This window comes from Melanaphis sacchari, unplaced genomic scaffold, assembly GCF_002803265.2.
Source record: "Melanaphis sacchari strain LSU unplaced genomic scaffold, SCAv2.0 Contig48_pilon_pilon, whole genome shotgun sequence".
Lineage (NCBI taxonomy): Eukaryota > Metazoa > Arthropoda > Insecta > Hemiptera > Aphididae > Melanaphis > Melanaphis sacchari.
This window is the reverse complement of record NW_020271327.1, coordinates 4,014,797-4,039,453: the sequence shown is the minus strand read 5'-3', so window position 1 is coordinate 4,039,453 and position 24,657 is coordinate 4,014,797. Positions and strand designations below refer to the sequence as shown.

Genomic DNA, 24,657 nt, shown 5'->3' with positions numbered 1-24,657 from the left:
ATATGATATATTATGCGGATATCATCAAATTAAATTATCTGGTTCCAATATAAGTTATAAAATATCCACAAAAAATATGGATAATATCCCAAGTTTTTATCTCACCTGTTTATGTACATTATGGGTAAATGCATTCTCAACACAACGATTGTCACTTAGTTTCTATCAATACACAATTAATTTATTTTATCCATATACATGTTTAGTTATATCCTGTATTTTTTTTTAAATATTTTTAAATTTTTTTTAATTTTACTTTAAAATTGTGTAATTGTATGTGTTACCATGTTAATATCATACATGAAAAACCTGCTCCTATAAAATTTTTGTGGTGCAATTTTAATCTTAGTCTTCGACGTTTTTAATAACATATTATTTTTTTACATCACTAATCAAATTTTATATTTTATTATTAGGACATGAGTATTAAATATGTCAAGGTGTATTTATAAATAGTTATTTTCATCATTGAGTAGGTTTAGCCATACTTATTTAATTTAAATATATCAATATAAAAGAGGTTCCATTTACTACGTTTGGTGCTATATTATGCTTTTGATCAATAATATTTTAATAAGTTTCTTCACTTATACTGTTTTTATAATTCTATGGATTATATCATAATATGAATGAGTTAGATTAATTTGTTTGTAAAGGTAAATTATAAACAAAGTACGGTTAATTAACTTAGAATTAATTAATATTCATACGCACAGTACTATTAAAAATGATATGAAGAAAAAACAATTTAAAATAGATTTCAGATTATATTTAATTATTATTAAGTATTATCAAAAGATATTTTTGTTCAAAAAAAAAAAAAAAAAAATAATAAATAAATAAATAAATAAATAAATAATATTTATTTTAATAAATAATTTTTCAAGTATGTGAGATATATATATATTTAGTGCTTTAAATTTTTTCCTCTTAAAATATCGTGTTGTTAAAATTGCTATTAAAATTGTCTGTAAATTCAAATCAATATATCTATTAAATACTCTCAAATCAACTTTCCAAGGGTACCAGATTTACTTTTGACTTTTGAAACTGAAAACCAGTAAAATAAGTATATTTTTACAGAAGACTTTAATGCGAAATACCCAGACTGGAAATTACCAATCAATGATAAATGAGGAGATGGACTTAATTCATTTCATTAGGTCTCATCATCTGCAATCGAAGAAGAAGCAACATGTTCATATTGGCTTAATTATAGATCTTACAATAGTTTTACATTCATTGGCTCATAAAATAAAGATGTAAGGTACTCGATAAAGTATTCTTGAGTGACCACTACTACTCGTATATTGAACTTGATATAAACTTTAGAGCTGTAAATGACGATAGAATACAACTAGAATAATCAAAAACCGACTTCTGGAGGTAGTTTTCTCATCAGATATGCTCAACTAATCAACTAATTTTTCTAAGCAAAAAAATGCACCAAGGCTCAACAGATATCTAGGGCCATAGATCCTATGAAAATACAGTTCAATCAACTCCTACCTGATCAAAACCATTAGCAAGTATTTACAGCCTATGTGATCAGATTCATAAAGCTAAAAAAATCCACAAATACTGGTACTGTAATCACACCAATTAGAACATATCTCATACGATTTTTAATTATAACACATAGCGTGTGTGAAGAAAAAATACCGGAAAACCGAAAGGGATCAAGCTGGATCCGGGTAATCTACTTCAAATGACGCTATGCTCAAAAACAAACTGGTTTATGATTGAAAATTTCGTTTACTCTGTCCTAGATCAAAAATAAAAAGAAAAGAGGAGAATACAAGTTGCTAAAGAATAAAATCCTAGTTAAGTTAGCATTTAGTGCATCGAAGTCAAAAATTAAAGGTCTTCACGTTTTTGTTTGTTAATACATTTTATTTTTACATTCAAATATTGTACATTTACGTAATAAAATTTATGATAAATTTCAATAAACGATGACACCTGTGGGTAGAATAATCGTAAATTTGGCTGAGGGTGAGTAAGGGCCTGACTTGTAGTTTCTGGTGTTGATGACCGGTAAATTGCGGCCTGATAATAATTTAGGTATAGATTAGTTGCGGCCCGACAATATCTTAGCTACAGGTGAGCTGCGGCCCGAGTAATTATCATTACCTAAGTTATATATACATAATTATAAATGAAAGATTCGCTATGTATATGTGAAGTTATATTTTATATCAGTGATTCCCAACCTTTTTGCTACTACAGACCATTTTGAGAACTTTCAATACGTCACGGACCACCTCACTCAATGGGAATTCATTTTTTTCAAACATTTTAAAATTTAGATTATAAATAAATAAAAACAATGAAATTCCTTACAACAGTCTTTGATGTTTATAATTTATAATGTTTTACTAAAGCTTAAAATAATATACATTATAATATTATATTTATTTAAGATTTAATGATTATTATCATTACATTATATTATTAATAAAATTTTAAATGTAAATTAATATATTAGTGGTATACATTTATACTTATACTAAACTTAAAATTTTTTTATCTTTTGTTAGATTTGATAAAACAGAACTAAAATAACAACGACAACACACGCATGTCGGAACAGTGACTTAGTAGCATACTAGCATATTGTTATATTATATATTATATTAATTATACTATTTGTCATGATCTTACACTTATACACTTAACGGACTTGGCTATTAACCCATTTGTTACAGATATGAAGAAATTGCTTCAAATAATCTTACAGCCCACTGCCACGTATATATTACACATATATAATATATGTATATATATATACACAATTGTATGGCCGCAATTTGTACGTATCTCTCATAAACCCGGGCCGTAACTCGTACGTTATTTTGGGACTGGGCTGCAACTCACCAACACCGGTAAATTTAGTACCACCCCAGGTGTCAATACCATGTAAAAAAAGGTACGTAATTACAGGTAATTGAGTGAGAAAAAAAATGTATTCAAATTAATGAACTTTAGTTTTTGGATTATTTGATCACTTATTTTGATATATGTTTAATTTTCACATACATTATTTCTGTATAATAGAGTAACATAACCAATATGCAATATGAAATAAAATAGCTTCTTATATGAAATATATTAATTCAAAATATAGATCAGTCTTGTCCGATAAAAATTTAAAATCAGAGTTGATAATTGGATATAAATAACATAAATCCAAAATCAGATAAAATATTAACAGAATAATGTAATTTTCATACATCTCATTAATTCAAATTAATAATTTACAAAAAATTATGTAGTTTGTGAAATATAAGTAAATTGTATTTACATTTAGTTGAAGTTAAAATATAATAATTTTATTATAAAATTGTAAGTACACTGGAGATATCAAACTATTTTTAATTTACAATAAAAAATAAATTGTGTTTATACATAATTAGAAAAAATTCTCAAACTGTTTTTTATTTTTATAAAACTTTCCAGCATAAAGTTTTTGAAAGTTTTATTATATATTTTTATCAATAAAATCTATAAAATAATACCTACAGTTACTTAAATATATTATTACAATCGAAAAATGTTGTATAATTTAATAAATATATGTACATTAAATAATTTGATAATTTATTGTAATTGTATGCATAACTCTGATATTGATTTAAGTTTAATTTTAATATTGTAAAAGTATAATTTTTAAAAATGTGGGAAACTCGGAAAACTTAATTCGGAATGAACTATATTCAAATACTAAGTTAGATAAAATAATGGAATATTTTTATCTATTAATTTCTTGTAATGTCTGATGAAAAAGAGGTAAAGTGTTACAAAAATTAATCATCAAGAAAAAAAGGACTAAAGTAAGAATGATGAATGAAGTAGAGGAACGAAAAGTTTCCGGTAAGAATTCCGTCCCATCATATGCTTAAATTTTTAACGCTGCCGGCAGCATTTCAAAAATAAATGACTAATATAATTTGGCAAATACAAATTGAAAAACATTTAACCCACTAAATGCTGGCGGCTGTACAGTAAAAAAGCCATTATCTACTCCCAGTTTTTATGTTGATAACAACCCCAACCACGATCTGCATAAGTAAAAACGTACTTACATGTTCGAACTCACAAAATTGTATTCCAAATCTTAATTTAGATATGAGTTTACTAAATGTATTCTTTTTAATAGTTTAAATTTTAATATGTACATTATGTATATTACACTTGTATTACCTTTTTATTTTTAACAATTTTATTTATTTACTACAATAAGTTCTGAAATACACGCTAACGTAGAATAATGAACAGACAATTTTCTTTTTACCATAAATGGTTATTTATTCAAGTAAAGAAATAATAATTTAAGTATGATTAAATTCAACACTAAGTATTTTTTTTTTTTTTTTAACTAAATACTTTTTCATCTTAATTAATTATTTAAAAAAATTTAAAAAATACAAGTTTTGAATTCCTCAAATTGTTCAAGTATAAGTTATTAATGATAAAAACTTTAACCTTAGTGTTGTAATATTTATAATGAAACCATAATAATTAATTATTAACTACATATTATTGAAATACATTTTAACGTTAAAAAAATATAATTTTTAATGTTATTTTATTTTAATTATATTTTATTAATAAAAAATATCTCCAATAATATAAATGCTAACATTATAGAACTATAAGAAGTCAATTAATAACAACATTTAACGGATATGTCTGCTTAATATCATTATAGTATATAAATAAATAAAGAATAGTAATTATTATTATCCATTTTTAAGAATACGTTAAATTAAAGTACTATAAACTATAGAAAATCATTTTTAGAAGATAAAAGCCGTTTATGTTTGAGGAATAAAATATTTAGATTGAAATATTGCCTGAGTGACGCTCAATAAAAATATACTTAACGGGTATAAAAAGATAAACCTTTAAACGTTTTTCACCATTTCTAAAAAAAAAGATAAAAACATCTATATAGATTTTGGTTCTTTGTAAACACTTGATGGAGTAAACCAATATTCGCTCATACCGATGTTCTTATTATATTCTAAGAACTAAGAGGTAGGTATGTAAGTTGTATTTATTTTCTATTTCTTTTTTTGTAATATTTATTCGGTGAAAACATTTTTTCATACTTCATTATATTGTATTTTTCTAATGGTGATTGTTTATCTTATTAAATTACCTAGTTATTTTTTTTTTTTATAATTTTATTGTGAACAATTAATAATTAAATATTTAGAAAGTAATTAGATAAGTATTTATAATGACTAAATTCATAAAATCGACTATTATCACAAAAAAATATTAAATAACGGTTATGCAATATTACACATTAAACGATAATGATATTATTTTTAGAGTAACTATTATTTAATGATTGAAGTTCGATATATAAATAGGTACTTAAATTCAGAAAGTACATATATCATTCAATTTGCTGTTAAAAAAATATTCTAAATCTAAAAATTAGTTTTTATAAATACATTTTAAGACTTTAAATCAAAATTCAAATCTATTTAGTGACTTCACATTTTTTGAATACAATTCTTACTTCATTATACAATCCATCTAGCTCGATAATTAATAGGGAATTCCCTATAAATACCTATCAGTAACGTTGGCTGTATAGACTGACAGATAACTTGGTTTCCAGTTCTATACCCATCGAATGAGACTAATTATATATTTCTAGTATAAATTATACAATGTAATTTAATAGCCACGCATTTGCTTTTGCATGCTAGTATTACGCTTTACCATTATAATAAAACGATAGAATCTGATTTCGTGAGGGTAAGTAATTGGAGTATATTTTCCACAACCGATTTCTGAATTTAATTGTTGACAACAAACTATGTGTGAAATAAAAAAACACTTATCCGTGATATATAATTAGTTTTATGGTTAGCGTTTAAAAGATAATATTCCAAACAAGCATCAAAATAAAACATAATATTATCCAAATATTATTTAAAATTGCCTTAGGCGTCAAACGTATATACTTAGATTGACTTAATTCGTTAATAACTATATTTATTTTCTTTTATTGTTAGCTATCGATAATTTATAGAAAGAGAACCTATATTTTTGGATTAGCCATGAATTAATGTTTTTTATTTTATAATAATTGTGAAAATTATTGTGTAGATGAAATAAGTAACACACTATTTATATAAATATTTAACTTTTACAGATAAAATACTTATACTTGGGTAGTATTTTAAGTAGTTTAAAATTTAAATAACCATTTAAGTGAAATTAAAGATATTTTATTATTTTATTTTAAATAACTGAAGAATAATTCTATACATTTCAGTTTGTAATTAACACGAATAATAGTGATATATTTAAAACTATTGGACTTAAAAAAAAAAAATTCAAATATTCCTGAATGCCATAAATATAACAAGAGATATGTTTATACCTACAAGTTAAAAGTTATTATAATATTCTAGTATAGATACTTCAGTGCTTGATTATATTCAACATTTTATTTGGCTCTGATATTAAACTAATATTAAGGTATACCTACATAGACCATTATTGCTTATATTATAAACATACTTTCTTAAACATGTATGTTTGTCAACATCTTGTATCTGAAAGTATGGTTATAATAATTCTACCTTGTATCACTCCAAGTTAACATTTAAAATTATTCACAGTATATATATATATATATATATATATTTAATTGATATGATTTGAATCAAAAAAAAAAAAGCAAAGAAAAATTTAAAAAGTAACTTTCCTGTATATTAAGTGTATTTAGAACTTGAGTGAGTAAATTGAACCTAATTGATGTATACTATTTTAATTCAATAATATATTGATGTAAATGAAAAACAGTTCTGAGAATTGCCGATGTCTCAGCTTCTATTTCTGAGAATATCCAATATGTCTATACTAATTTTATAGTAAGATGTAAGTTAATTAAATTTTTGTAAGCACATCACATACATATCATTTCATAAAAATAAAAATACATGTTATGTCATGTTTTCCATCACACAATAAAACAGTGTAAATAAGTATATAGTAATAATGACTTAAAATTAGATTAAATATTTTGAAAATGTAATCATTAATAAATTGTGTTTATTTATTCTTAATAAAAAACAATAAGAATAATTTTAAACATTAACAGAAAGTTTCAAGTGCCTACGATTAATGTTATACGAATAAAACAAAATAACTTAAAATATTTAACTATTGAAGAACTTGATAATCAAAAATAATTTTACATGTGTATTCACGATATTTTATATTATTAAGAGCACAAACGCCAAGAAATCATATTATTTTTTTATATTATCGAGCTTTTTGAAAAATAAATTATTTTAACAGCATTAATCGAAAAATCAAAAAAATTAAAAATGTCAAAAATAAAATTTACCAAAATAACATAAATTGTTGTAGGAAAAACAATAATTGTATTATAAAATGTATTCAACGTGTAAATACTTTCAATAATATATTCTATTTATAAAATTTAAAACCAATAAATTGAAACGAATATTTTCTAAAACAGGAGTATTTTGTGAGACAACTACGAAAAAAGTCAAGGTTACACAATTTGTACGTAGCTAGATTTAACCATAATTTGCGAATCTTTACAAAAAATGCTGTCCAACTGTCTAGCTACAATGCTAAACTATCAATTGTGTTTTAGGAAGAACGCTAATTATTCGTGATGGTTTTTAATGCTAATGTGATCGAATGACGTGAATAAAGTTATATTACTAAGTCTTACAAGTTCCATTGCGGTCGTCTAAGTTGGTGCGTAAAAAGTGTAAAATCTTTAAATTATTGTATTTTCTATTTATTAAACCCAATGCATTTAAATTCAGGAAATTAGTGAATCACATATTATTACATTGTTATTCGTGACGTTTATTAAACTTTTAATATGCGAAACACTAAATCCTCGTTTCTTCATTATTAAAACGGTTGGTGGTTTCGAACTTTAGGATTTAATCAACCAATGGATGGCATTGTAGCTGAGCTTTCAAACATAACACAAAAAAAAAAGATAAGGCAATGCAAAAAGCCATTAAAATCAATTTTTATAAACTATACAGTTATGTTCTTAAATAATGTTTAGTTTTAAATTTAATTCCGATGAAACGGCGATAAAAGTAAAGATATAAATTCATATATATTTATTATATTTTTTATATAGCAATAAATTCATCCATTACGCATTGTTCTATAGTTTTAAAAAAATTAAAAGAAAAAATGAAAAAAATACTCAATATTTGCATCTTCTATTTCATTGATACGATAATATTCTAAGAAAAAATATTTTTTTCAAATGATATGATTCATACTCTAAGAACATTTTAGTATGTTTTTGTTTTTTTTTTTTTTTTATTATTTCTTTTTGTTTATATTTTAACACTAACATTGTTATATTAATCGAAAACATTTTACGAAAATTATAAGTAAATTTTGTGGTTTTTATTTCAAAAGTATTTATTATTTGAATCATAAACTTTAAAGTATAATGCTATTACTCTTATTATAAATGCTTTTTAACACGTCGATATGTCGATTTAATGTTTAGTCAGCACATTTACCAGTAAAACTTAATTTGATATATTCCATACATGTAAGTAATAATAATAATAATAATTCAAATAAATGTTTTTTTGCTTATTATTGTTATTATTTATTTATTTCAATCGATTCCAGCGGGTTCCGTATAAAAACGTGAACTACCGTATTGGTATTAAAAGTAGCGTAGTACATTTTATATGACCTACTTAGATAATTTATTATGTCGTTTTTTTTCTAATATTCATTTTATTTTTATTTCGATTGTTTACGTTATCACGTTATGGTTAGGTTTGAATGAAAAAAAATTGTTTCTGATGGACACCAAGCAATCCAACAATAAATTAGTGACGACAGCATTTGTTGTCAATAAAAACCAATAAAACGCTCTAATAACATGTATCAGTTCAAACATTAAAGTGGTATTAAGATATCTTAAAAACAGGTCCACTTTACGATGTGTATTTTAAAAATTCTATTTTTATGTATTTGTTTTGTTATTTATTGGTCTAGAGTCAATTCTCCGAACAATGTATTTAATGTTCATTGTTTTGACAGAATGAAATTAATGTTATATCAAAACGATACGAAAATAAACTGAGTAAATATTTAACAGAAAATGTCAAAAGCTAGTGAAAATTGATAATAAACACAACGACATAGGATGATAAGCATAATTTAAAAAATGTATAAATGTTAATGGTTTAGAATGAAATTGTAAATGAAATAAAAATAAAAAGCATTAAATAAATAAAAACAATAAGTATTAAAGCTCAATTTATGTTTTGTAAATCATAGCATTTAAAAATATTGTGACGATTTAAATATTGTAAAAACATATTTATTTATAACTAAATTTTTCTTTAAGAATTACAAAGGAAATTTAAGTTATTAAACACTTAACATTCACGTGTTACAATAAAAATACCAATGAACAAAATGTTTTAATGCCAAAATTAAAAAAAGAAAAACATGAGTCTTATAATTTCATTTTTTAAAAATCGGTTCACATGGTATCTTACATCTAATAGCATTCCAAAAGCTTCACCACGTTTTTCCTAGAAACAGCTTATAACATAGATATGTTTTGTTGCTGGGTACAACTTTTTTTCTGACTGATTTTACGTTACAGTAACTATATGTTGTCCCTAACAAAGGACGCATAATATAATTACGTCACCACGGCAACTCCGTTAAAATATATTTTTTTAATCATTTGATTCAACTATTTACTTATACGAATTTTATTCACGATATAGAAGTTAAATTAGAACCTGACTTAAGAAATACAATTGTTTAAATATTTTAAACATGGCTTAAAATGTTGGATAACGAAATGCAGTAGCGAACATAAACTCGCCATAGAATCATGAATATTATGTTATACAAGGATGCGCAAAAAATATATATTATTATACTTCGTTTTTTTTTATTTATTTTTTTATGTAACAGAGAAAATATTTAGTTATACATTACATTTTTGACGTTTTTGTTTAAACTGTATACCGTGTATATCTAGTATAATAATATGATTTTATTTGATAGCAATAAATAGTTCAAATTTTTAAGAAGGTATTTTAAATGATATTATTATTTTTGAAATTATATTATGATAATAGTAGAAGTTATCATTATAAAATACCTTAAGTTTTACTAGTTTAAACTATTCTAGAATTTCCCTAAATAATGACACATTACATTTTAATATTTGATTTTATAATGTTATTACTTATTTAATAGTTTATTAATTGATAATTTTGTTTAAATCTTTGAGCAGAATCATAATATTTCACTTCAGCCATGACAATTATTGTGTCCTAAACAATTTTTTGTTGTGAAAAGAATTTACGTTTAAATAATCCTTATTCTGAATAAACTTATATAAAGTCTTAAAAGTTAAAACTACGGAAATTTATTCTGTATAAAAGTTAATAATATAATAATATATATATATATATATATTATAAGTGTGTGTTTGTGTGTGAGTGTTTAAACCAGATTCAATCTGCTATTTGATCATATTAAAATGTGTAAAATTGTTGTAAAATTACAAATTTTGAGTAAATTGCTTACTTTATTTGCATATTTTATGGTCAACACATTTTTGTTAGTGAAATAATAATTATTATTTAAAACAATGTTCAACTGATAAAATCTGTATACTTTTATGACATGATTCGTTTATACTTTACAATAATAACAGAAGTTATATATTATATTATGGATTTTTAAATCATGATATAATAAAAATTAAAAACATAATTTCATTGAATCAGTAAATTCAATAAATTATAACAGAAAACTTCAGTGAAAAAAAATAAAACTATTATTTTAAAATAACTTTATACATTAAATAAAATGATTATATTATGATATACTGTATATATTATTCTATAAATCAAGTGATCTATGAAATTAAAAAAAAAAAAAAAATATTAAATACTGCTGTAAAAAAAAAAAAACCCAACACATAATCATATTAAACTTTCCCTATTTAATCAACTTTACCTTATAATGATTAATTTATATTTAATTGTATAAAATAATTATATATTGTATTTTATAAACATTTAATAAACGATGTAACGTACCTATAATATCAATTACGCTATGAAAAATAATTAGTCTTCATATATGTATTGATAAATTTTATTGTATTATTCGCAATAGACATACAAAGCTTTCTATCAAAGAAATATGTACAAAAACCTTTGTTTTCCGTACTTGATAAAGATATTGTAAGTTAGATAGTTAATTTTTTTTTCATTTATTCCACAATGACGTATCTACACATTTTGTTGATAATTTATTATTAGTTTTGTTTTTTTGTTAATGACCAAGAAACACGCATGGCGCGGCATGGAGGTATTTATACTTAACCTTTTTTTAACGATTATTGTCTTTGGCGTAGGTAGTGTTAATTTCTCAACAAACAATCCAGTGTCAGAATAAATACCCGCTGTGGCATAATTATTTCATCCACCAGCTTAATCCTAACTCCGTCATCTTATATTTCTCTTTAGTACACCCAAATACTGTATTTATTGTTTATTTTCCCAAATCGTGGTAACTATTTATCATACTGCCATAGTATTTTACTTTACTTTCACAAATAACTTCCACAAATAAAGTCATTGATTAAACAAAATCAATTCTCATAACATGTTTTACCTTATAACAATGCATACCTGCGAATCAAACGTGCCTATGTGTAAACGATTCATAAGTAGGACCAGTTGCGTATTTCTATAATGATCAAAATATACAAATAATAGTTTAGACATATTATCTGTTTATAAACTATACCAATCTTAAAAAATCTAAAAAAAAAAATTAAGAATTTTTTGTTATTTAATACAAAAAAAAAAATAAAAATATATCCATATAGACCTTAATACATAAGATTAATTTGTTCTCTAATTATCACTTATTTAGATAAGGTAGCTTTTTATTGATTTTAATCGTATTAGATAAAATGCGTGTAGTCTAGAGTAAAATATTGTAAATTGTTAAGCTTCTTATTAATATAAATATTTATATTTTTTATATTTTTATCATAGCCGAAAACTACATAGACAACATAAAATACTTCGTATAGTAAAAATATATCATTCATTTCAGTTTCCAACTGTTGTTTTCTTTTTTTTTCAAGCGAATGCATTGTTTAGGTACAAAAATTAAAAATACAATAGTCTACATTTTATAAATAGGTACTGGGAAAATTTTAAATAAGTATAATATAGCGACAAAATATTAATTTTTTGATTTGTTTGTATACATATAATGTAAATAATACAATTACATAATATATTTAGAATCACGTCTACGTGTACAATAACACAAATCTAAGTTCGCATCATTATTTTAATTTTGTATTATTAAAAACATAAAAATATATATGACAATAACTATAAAATACCTTTCGAGTTTTATCTAAAAATATAAATGCTTGTATTTATTTCTCGATTTAACCGAAAAATTAATTAAATATAATTATTAACCAACGTCCAACCTATTCACATCACATTCGAACCAAACGATTTTTCTAATATCGCTTAGACATAAATGTGAAGTAACATTAAATACAAAACTTATGTATACATCATTAATAATAATTTAGCCGATGTGGATCAATGGCTTTAAACTCTCGATTATACTTAAATGTCAAATAAAATTTGAAGTTTACAAAATATTTTTATTCATTATAAAATTACTTATGTACTAGTATATTTTAATCGAATACTAATACATACATTGTAAGATATCTTAAAATTACAATCATACATGAAGAAACAGTAACTTTTTATAAAATATTATACTTCAGATATTTTCCTATTTTAATTCACTCATATTTAACTTCATAATTTTTATAATTCCTAGGGATACCACAAGACTGTTTAAAAGACATTTGAGCTATAATTAGCTTTATAACTAAGAAATAAAAACTAAAATTTGTCACGCAAAAACTACTCTGTGGTATATCATGTGTCGATTGTTGTCATAAAATAGGTAGTTATACTGAAATGGATATGACAAATTAAAATATAATGCGAATTTTGTATATCATAATTATTGTGAAAAATTATGAAGTACAAATTATAAAACACTATCAAAATTCACATATATCAAATAATAATTTGATTTTAGTGTTAATGTATCAATTGAAGATTAGATAATTTGAATGATACATTAACACTAAAATCAAATTATTATTAGAAGATATAATAATTTGAACATTTTTATTATGATAAGTGCTGACCTAATTTAAGATTAAATTAATATTAAAGACGAAATAACAATTGTAAATTTAAGAAGTTTAAGAGATCTTGAGAAGTTTGAGTTTTCTGTTTTTAATCTATATAATAACTTGCTTGAATCTTATGATTTATTATACAAAATAAGTGGCTTAAATACAAACATAAGTCAGTAATTATTTTACTCATATCCTTATAAACTAACCAAATACTTTAAATAAATTGAATTATTAGTTATCATGAAGTCTGTGAAATGATTAACAGTCCGATTAATACGGAGTTTCTTTATTTGTGCTTATTATAGTAAATGGTGTAACGTTGTTTATATACGAGTATATAGAGTATATAATAAGAATGATAATATTACGAAAATAACAATCAACAACATAAAAAAAAAATTATCTATAGGCACTGTTACCTGCTTTTCTCCAAATTTTTTTATAAAAGCCCAAAGACTTCGTACTCATCTATGATATTTTCGTTCAGCTTTTGGAAGTATTATAACCCCCTGTGATCTACTCTTTAAAGACATAATATATACCTACAACACTAATTATCATTTAAATTATTTATAATTCTTTAAATATAGAGCAATAGATAGTTTTAAAATAAGTAAATAGGTAGCAATAATAATGACTTTGTATTTGTAAATTGTTCAATAAAAACAAAATAAATAAATACTTTATATTAATTATTTTTGTGCATCATAGAAATTATACTTTTTTCAAATAATTATACCTACGAGTATGTATGCATATAATTATTATTTTTATTTTTAATATTATTAACATTTTAAAAATTGAACTCAAATTTAAATATTCCAATAAAAAATTATTATTATTATTTTTTTTTTTTTTTTTTTTTTTTACTTTTGGGAATCTTATCAGACGATTTAAATCGATCAATCAAATACGACCGACGGCTTTCTATTACTCTAGTCCCTTTTAAAACGATTCCTCCTTTTATTTAGAATATATAACACCGATCATCAATCTAGTTTTCAAAAACTTGACTACAAAACACAGTGTTAAATTTTTCAAACTTTAAGATTTCTAGTGGCTATTGCATACGGACTGTATATGGTTCCTTTTTTTTCCAAAACAAGAATATACTATACATCAGTATGATCTCAGTGAATGCAAGTGAAAAGATAATATATACATTATTTTCATTATGCTTTTTATTCAGTATTTATTGATAAATTATTTTATAAACTAAATCTCATTGAATAATAAGACAAACAAAAGTTAGTCGATTATTATATTTTCATTATCTAACATGAAAATAAATTTATCGTTGTTTTCACTGTAAATAATTATTAATTTCTCATGACTTGCTCAAAATAATAATAGTTAAACATTATTTCATAAAATGTAGTATATATTACATAATATGATCAAGAAATATTCTGAGAAATGATAATTTATCTATATTATAACACTGTGATAGTAAAATGTGAACAAATATTTGTGCGGCATATAACATATATGTTTAACTTATAAGAAAAACCAATATTTAAAATTAGGAAATTTATTCTTAGTATAACGTACAGAAAAGTCGAAATATTCATCTAGCTATGAAATAACTTATAAAATAATTTTGAAATCTAATATCTTTAAGATTGGTATAATAATTTGTATCTACTTTTAATTAAAATAATTAATCGTAAAAATAGTCATTATATAACTATATTCAGAAGTAGTTAATTTTAGTTTTTTTAATTTTTGTTTAAATATATGTGTACACATTTTTATGTTATATTTTTATTAATTCTTATATAATTATATAATAATTTATAACTGACGATAATCATTTAAATAATCAAGAAAAATTCGATTTTTGTCAGTTAAAACTTAAAACTATGTATGTATATATAAAACACACCACAGTTATCTATTTTAGTTGAACAATTAATTAATATTTGAGTTTCGAAGAATTCATTGATATAACTTTTATTTATTCAAAATATCCCAATAGTTTTTGTCTATAAATACAAATAAACAAAAATCGTACACAATAAAAAATATGAAAAATACATGATTCTTAGCAGTTAATAACTTATGAAGAACTAAATATATCCATAACATTTGTTGTATAGAAATTCAAACCACAATAAATCTACAATACACAAATTTAGTAATTACACGTCCAGTTAGTTAAGGCATATATATTATTAATTATTAAATTATAATACAGCAATTATTATTAACTTAGTATCAACATATTACTACATTAACATAACATATTATGATACCTATGTTTACAATATTGCATTAAATTGTATCATCACTTTGACACCTAACAAATAAGTTAAACTAATTAATTTACTCCCAAAATGTTTCTATTATTAAGTAATATGTGCAGGTTTATTTTAGTAATGAAATTTCTATGTAATTGAAATCAGAATATTTAAGTACTCTCATGTCTAAGTACAATAAAATAATATGCATGCAACCGAATAGAAAATTAAAAAAAACGTTTTTTTTTTTTAATTGCTGGTATTAACAGTTTACATAGTTTCAATATATTTATAGCCACTATCACTCAAATATGATTAAAATAATAATAGTTTTTATTTCATAAGGTTATGTATTTAAAAAATAAATCAAAGCGAGACAAATTAAAATATGGTATCTACAACAATACAGATAAATTATTTAAAAATAAAATAATATAAAACAATTATGATTATAAAATAAGTACTTAAGTAAATTTAAACTTTAGTAAATGATTAAAAAAAAAAATAGGGATAAAATGTAATTGGCATTTTAGGCATTATCAGATTTTCTATCTGTGTAATATTATTGACCCAAATCACAAATTTGATAATCGTTTCGCCTGAGCCATTAACTACAAAAGTATTATAAAAAATGAGAAAACTATTAAGCAAGTGTATAAAAGGTAAATAAAAACTGTTTTAAAAGCATGTGTGATATACTTATATATTTCGATAATAAAGCATTTGGTCGAGTAAATGATGCGATTTTATATGCATTTTAATAAAACACATTCTTCCTTTTCACGATTTTTATATTACGTGTGAATGTATTATATGCAATACACTTATATGATCATAGAATTTTAAATAGTTTTCATCATTTTATATTATCTCAAAATGAATAACATACATTTGAATTTTTCTCTCGATTTTTCAAGTAATATAACCAAACTACAGCAACATTTTTTTATTTTTTTTTATTTTTATTATTAAAAAAATAAATATACAATTTATTTATATATGAAAAATTGAGCACATTAAAACGAAAAGAGAAAATAATCCATTGAAAAAATTCAGCCATTCGGTTATATAATCCCAACAACATAGATGAAGCCCTCAGTTTTTATCCAAAATAGTGTAGAATCCTTATTAAGCCCGAATATTAACATTTTCAAAATATTTAGATTAATTTATATCAAAAATCTATTCATATTGTTTTCGAGTTATTAGATAATTAACATATCTAGTTATCTAGTAAATACTATTATAATAATCAGAAAAAGATCATAAATTATAAAATATCAGAAAAGGTTCTATAGTATTATCTTCCATAACTATAATACTAAGTACAGAAATTTAAATGCAACTAAAAAAAAAAAAAAATAATGTTTGTTTGAATTTAAATTTAAATGCATCAACATTTAACAATTAAACGATATCTGCATAAAATTTTATAAAAACAAAAATTATTCTCATTTAAAAAAAAAAAAGTTGATAATCACCAATCACCAGTCAGTCCTTAAATAGAAGTTATAAAAAAACCTAAATATTTTAAAATATATTTAATAATTTATAATACAGGATTTAAATAAATGCATTGTTAAAATAATTAGGGTAAAGTAGATAAATTATACTTTATAAAGAGAGTTAATTACTAGCGTGACTTTATAATTGTCAATAATTGTTAAACCCTAATGTAATATTTACCTAAAGCAGACGTTATTTTAGATTACCGTCATATGATTAGTATGAAATATATCTATTGGTCAGACATTTTGTTTATTTAATTTAATTACTATACAGTATACAGTGCATTATTATAACTATTATGTATACATTTTGTTTTTTCCTCTTGTGGATAAAATTATAAACTGCAGTTACTTGTAAATTATAAGACTTTAAAAAATGATTTACCTTAGTCTAAATACTATTTTGTAAAAACTTTTATATTTAAAATGCATGGGTATTTTTCATTTAAACCATTATTACTCAAAAAATAATTATATAATTACAAAAAGTTCTTTCCCGATTAATAAAAATAAAATTTAAGTATTTTTTGTTTGAAACAATAGTTTGGTTGTATATGTTATACATATAAGAATATTATTTATTTTAAATTAATACACACAAAGAAATAGTAAAATAGTTGAGTATACTTAACTAACATTCAATATAGTTTCGTTTGGAATAAGTAATGAACCTTAACTATGAAAAAATGTTTAATCACCATAAATTTTAAATATGTATATTATATTATAAACATTTGACCTGCATTATAAAACATAGAATAATACCAGTTTACTATACTTATTATTAATAAATGAAGGGTAACTATTAATCATTATATACGTCATAACATTAAACAAAAATACATAAATTTTAAACAAATTGTAAGAATATTAAATATATTGTGCATTATATGCTGAATACTATAGTACACAGAAGTGTCAAGTAATAGAATAATGAGTAAAGGTTGATTTTCCAAGTACACTTGACTGGGAAAATAAAACGAATTATAAAAATTATTATTTAATGACATAATGCAGAGAATATTTTTAAATTAGTAAAATACAAATATGTAAACAGTCAAGCTAAAAGATTTAACATTATTATTTATTGGTGCATAGATAGTCATTAATGTACTTGGAGTATACATATAGATACCTTGGAAATTATTTAACTAATAAAATTACATTATTTTATTTGAACATAAGACATTTTTCAGCATTCGTTTAAAGCACGTAACCTATTCTGACAGTCAAGATCCAATGAGTGCCGTTAGAACGGACTTATAGTGATAAACCTATTAAAACATTGTTTTAGTTACTCTTGACACCTGTCTTTTTTTATCCATTAGAACGTCAAATGGTTTAATCCAAATGAAAAACAAATCTAATAAAATGCGTACTGACAAAATATTTAGTATTCATTACTTATATTTGTACGATTGTTAGGTATTTAATAAATCGTTATGTATTATTATATTATATATATATATATATATATATATATATATATGCTAGTAATTTAATGAGCAACTATATTAATTATAATCAACATCATAAATCAATGGAATCTACCGAAACACCAAATCGTAACATTGTTAATATTACTCGTTAATTAAAAAAAGGTAGTCAAATAGGTACCACTCTATTATATATTAGGTGTCAAGTAGAACTCGTTTTTGAGTAAATCACTATATTATAATAGATTTACCTAAATTTTAATTCAATGAGTATCTATCGTGCTCGATAAAAAACAATTCTGAGAAAAGACTGTTTAAAATTTGATAAGTAGGGTTTCAAAACAATTATTTTAACAAAAATATTGAGTTTATGTAACATTCCTGTTTTTTTTTCTTATTTGAAAAAAAATGGAATTTTTAATTTTAACCTCTTTGAGATAAAAAATAAATCCAATTTTTTATCCAAAACTATCCTCAAAGTGAGAATTGAAACATTTTACCAACTATTTAATATATGTATATGTTACGGTAAATGATGTTATATCAGAAATTAACGTTATTCGCCGGTTATTAACGTTATTTACCTACGAATGTGGGAATTATCGTTATTTTCTAGTGAATAACGTTAATAACCGTATGATTTGGGAAATTTTGATCTGATTATAAAATAAAAGAGGTTATTGCGGAAGATTTAAAAAAATAACCAAAGAACCAATCATCAAAGAAGACAAAATCGGAAATTAAATCATAGAAATCGCAGAAAAAAATTCGGAACTTGGTACTTAAATATTTTTTAATTATTTAACGATAAATTTCCGAATTTTAAATATAACAAAAATAAAACTAAAATATAAATATTTGAAAATTATTTTAAATATTTTTTTGATGATTGTCAAGAAAATATTTGTATTGCATGTAAAAATTCAAAAAAAAATTTAGAAAAACAAGGAGAGGAAATGATGAAATTTTCTAAAGAAAAATTTCCTCAGCTTGAAATAGGCTTAACTGTATGTGTATTTATACCAAACGTTGATAGAGCTCGTGGTTCTATGCAAAATATACTATCAGTTGTCACTCAAGTTGAACATGATTTATACAAACTCTGTAAGTTAATTCTTAATGAAAAAATATACTATTAAAATTAAAATTTGTTTTATTATTTTATAAATACGGAATATAGTTTTCTAAAAATATTATTTCACATGCCAAAAATAGCTGTTTGCAAATAAAATCTATTAGACATGGACAATGTAATAAAATTAGCAGATGGTAGACAGTTGACACTGAGGGAAGTAGCTAGTAATAATTCGGTTGCGAGCCCTCGAAGGTACCAGCGTTGTCATTGCAAGACTAGTTGTAATAATAATAAGCATTGTGCTTACCTTGGGGCTGAAAAATTATGTTATATTAAATGTCATGGGAGTAAAACTTGTAAAAATAAATAAAAAATAATAATGTATTTATTCTATTTTTAAAAATATCTGGGTACTTACATAATTTTTCAAATTGTAGTATTTGAGATTCATGCGCTTATCTGATTTATAACATCAATTACCTGTGTATTTGGTCATTAACGTGATTATCCAGTTTATAACGATAATTACCTGTATATTTGGTAAATAACGTTAATAACCGGTGAATAACGTTAATTTCCATTTAACATCATTTACCGTAACATATACAGTCATAAAAAACAAACATGGTAAAATCAATGTATTCATCACTCAACTCAGAATATAAGAAATTTCATTAAATAATAATTTTTAATGACGGCAGAAAATTATTAAAAATATTATTTAAACTATGATAAATGACCAATATATATTATTTTATTAAGTAGATACATAATGTGTTTAAAACACTCCATAAAAGTTAATACAATGTATAATGTGATTGTTACACTTTTATTTGGATACAAATTAAACGAAATACATTGTATATTTCAATTTAAAAAGTGAAAAACCTGAATTTTTATATCTGCATGTGGAAATTAAATAGTTATAATTAATTTTATCATTCAGTAAAATTGTAATTATTATCGATTTTTATTTTTTTATCAAATTCAAATAATTACGACCTTATAAAACTTCTATAACTACACGTTATCTTCAACATAATATTACTAATTGTTGGTTATCAGTTTAGTTAATTCAAATTACCTACAAAGATTTATTACAAAGTTCAGGTCTCTGACTAATAGTAATAATATTAAATTTCGTTTATCATAATATTATCTAAGTATCTAACTAACGTTTATGTCGACTTTGTTGAAGTTGACATTATACGTATTATACTACTAGTTGTATAACTCGATTTTACCTCGAAAAAAATAAAGAAACCGTAAATACAGTATTGTATCAGATTATTTCGGTTTAAGTGTTTATAGTTCATGGGAAATATTTAGAAACGATGTAACTCACTTTGTGAACTAATTCGACCGACATGTGCGATCCACCTACTTTCTATGCTTTTGAAAGTAATATAAACTATATTCTAAACTTTTCTGGTATCTCTAAGAACAATCTCTAAAATTTTTGTTGATATTGATCAAATTATTTTTAAGTCTAGTATTTACAAGCATACGGATATTGACTTTTTATGAAAATTTGAATTGTAAGCAATAGACTAAGGATTATATATTTTTTTAATTTTATTTAAAAAAATAATCCCATATAAAGCGTTTTTATTATACCACAATGTATTTCTATCTTCATCAGAGTTTAAATTAGAAATATTTATAATTTAATAGGTAATTTTATAGAATAATAATTCCCAAACTTTCAGTAAAAAAGTATTCATGTATATTATATATATATTTAATTGGCATAAATTCATATAAAATTATGAATGTGTTCAGATATTGTTGTAACCTACGTACAGAATTTTAAGCGCACATTATGTGTATACTTATAATCTAAGTTTTAAATTATAAGTATCTTCATCGATGTCAATATGTTTGGATAATATTTATGTTGTTTTTATCATCTAAGAAAAAAACTAATTTTTGTTTATTCAAATTCAAACAAATTATACTACTTTTTCGTGTGGTGACATATATAATATATTTTTGTATTACTTATTTTATTAAAAATTATAAAATATTAATACAATTATTTTTTATTCTATGAAAAAAAATATATATATTATAAATACATTCATTATTATAAAAATTATGCAATAATTTCAAAAACATCAATAACTGATGTTCTAATAAAATTATTAATTTATTTTATTTTATTTTTCTAAATAAAGTTAAACATAGGAATATATTAATGTTACGATTTTGTATGCGCATTTTTTTTTATAATTCAGTTGTGATTGATGATGATTCAATCAATTCTTAAAATGCATATAGTTTAATTTATATTATTTTAAACAGGTAACTTTACGTAAACAGAAAATCACTTATTAATCGTTAAAAAATACTTTAAACATTAAAAATCAGATTTTAAGTAATTACGTAAGACATATTTTTTACACTTACTTAATGATGGTTAAATTTCTACATAATTAGCTGCTTTGTATGTTGACTGCACTTGAATAGTTATTCAAGTTAAAGCACTAATTGATTCAACAGAAATTTCCTGAAAAATAACATTGAAAGTAAATAACAGCTTTAAACGTGTACAGTTATACAATTATTTGTTAAACATATATTTTATCTATATAATATATATGTATATGGTAAATAAAATTATACTTTTTTCAAATATAGCAAACATCAATGATTATGCATTTTAAACTAACTAAATCGTAGCATTTATTGGTTCAGCTATTTATTTTTTGAAAAAATAATGGACTCATTTTTATTTATATCCATATCTTATAATACATTATTACTTTTTATTGAATTATCTAAGTTATTTTAATTTTCATTATTAACCAATATTTAAAGTTATGTGAGACAATTTTAAAATTATAAATGCTTTATTTACGGTACGTGTGCTTGATTATATACTGTGATAATATTTTTAACATAATATATTCAAGCATTTTTTAATGTTTTATTTTAAATGATATAAGAAAAACAAAAGTAACATAGTCATTGAAAAACATTTTAAACTTCGTCAAAAATTACCTATATTTTTATTATAAACATATTATAAAGAAGTAATATTTTAATTATTACCTATTATTGTAATATTTTACATGTATTTAATCATATTCTTAAAAATAGATTTCTGTAAAAGTAATCATTTCTATTGTTTTTATTTTTATATACCTACTTGCTTATAATTTAATATAACTAATATTATTATTAAAGTGATATTAAAAAGAAATAAAATATAAATAATCAAATTATGTAAAAATTCATAAAAAAGTTTTTTTTTCATATTATCTACTTAGTTTAAAACAAATGATATCATTATTAATAACTTTACGCGTTTTATTGTTTGAATGAAAGAAGTACCTACATCGTTCGAAAAAATGTTTTATTATACATCCGAAACGCATTACGATAATAATATATCTCTGATAAAACGTTAATATCTTATACTAATGCGTATTCAACTATAACATGATAAATAATATTAGTATAAGTTATCTATACGAACAGTCTGGAAAAAGCACTATCAATCCTGTCCATTACAATTTGGTAGACAACTTAGAAATATTACCATTTTACCCGAGATGTAATTTCGTTGATGAAACCACATGCAAAGTGTAAAAAGATCGATCTCGGTCGTGAGGCCAGTCGTACTCAAAGTGTGTTATATTTTAACATAAGTCATATACGTGTAAAATGAATTTCTATGTAGCAAATGACAGACTATCACCAACAAGCAATATTGTGACAAATATTTTTAATTTTTTTTTTTCAATAATAGAGATGCTATTGCACTCTTTTTAAAACAAATATTAAAAATTAATATACTTATAAACTAAATAAAAAAAAAACTATCTATATAATTTCTGAAAAATGTAGACATCTCTTATAATTAAAATACACATCTTTAAATGCTTCTAATAAAAAATATATCGCGTATAACTCAAATAATATTATGTCAATTAATATACAATGTTTTAATCTTATATTTTAGGAACTTTCTATACACGTTCTTAAAAAAACCATAATTTATGTTTATTTTACCAAAGCATTAATTTGTATTAGTTAGGTCGCTTTATTAAAGGTCCTTTGAAAGTCTGATTTTGGCGATCTTCTGATTACTTTGTTTTCATCTTATCTCAATGATAGGGAATAATTCATTACAACGAGTAACTTAAAATTTGATATTGTAGATATTTAGTCTGGCGTGCCCTGCAGTAGACGTATTTATCCTCTTATCCATACTTTGTTCATTAACAACATCATTAAAGTTACTCACAACTATTAGCTGTTAATTTTGGCATAACAATTAAATAATTTCGAGAATTTCATTAAATGCTTGATAGCCTACTCCTCTGGAAATACCTAAGTTTGATAATCGTATGGTTTTTTATGTTTGTATTATTTTTTTTATTTTTTCTAAATGTTTCTCAGTAACTTTTTCTAGGGCTAATAAGTTAATTAAATTTATAATCGATGTAAACCTTACAATACGCAAAACGTTTGGTTCAAAATTTGATAATATTAATTGTAGTTCCTTAAAAACTCTAGAATTTATGAAGTGTATAAGTATAAACTTCAAGTTAAACTATTATCTCAAAGTACTTAACTCTTCTTTTGTTCAGTTAATTTATGGTCTCTCTAATAATTTAGTTTTCTCAATCTTTCATACAATTAAAGATAATCTTCACCTTAAAATAAATGTAAGCAGCGTTTAAATTTTTAAATTTTTTATATATATTTTATATATTGATTGTTAACCCAACAACTGTACTTCAGTGCTTGAATCTTTAAGTCTACATACATTAGTTAATCTTAGAAGTTCAAGAAATCTGACTTTTTTGCATAATTAATACTAATTTTATACATCCAGTGATGAGGATAACAAAAGGATCTTTAATTTTACTGTATTGTTTTTACTGTTATATATTTGTGTGTCTGTATTTGTTGGGTTATTTGAATACACGATAGTTTTTCAACCCAACACTTAAGTAACATGTTATAATATGTTACTTAAGTATTAGCTATAATGTTGTGCATATTTACATAAGTACATTCATCTGGTTATTCTTATTCTCAGTTATTTATTTTCTGACTTTTTTGAATTTTGAAATTTAAAATTCTAACTATAAAA

The 24,657-nt window shown here is 22.8% G+C and overlaps 2 protein-coding genes across 2 annotated transcripts in view; one reads left to right on the top strand and one right to left on the bottom strand.

Annotated features, from left to right (window-relative positions):
• The window catches only part of LOC112598504 (5-hydroxytryptamine receptor 1-like), a 207,959-nt gene that overhangs the window by 70,885 nt on the left and 112,417 nt on the right, over positions 1 to 24,657 (bottom strand). The window contains exon 3 of the mRNA XM_025344988.1: positions 21,960 to 22,059. The gene's annotated coding sequence lies outside the window, so the exon portion shown is untranslated. The remainder of the gene's footprint in view (positions 1 to 21,959; positions 22,060 to 24,657) is intronic.
• LOC112598588 overlaps positions 19,432 to 24,657 on the top strand; it is a 51,809-nt gene continuing 46,583 nt past the window's right edge. Inside the window, exon 1 of the mRNA XM_025345112.1 lies at positions 19,432 to 19,579. Coding sequence (XP_025200897.1) covers positions 19,432 to 19,579 — 148 coding nt within the window. The remainder of the gene's footprint in view (positions 19,580 to 24,657) is intronic.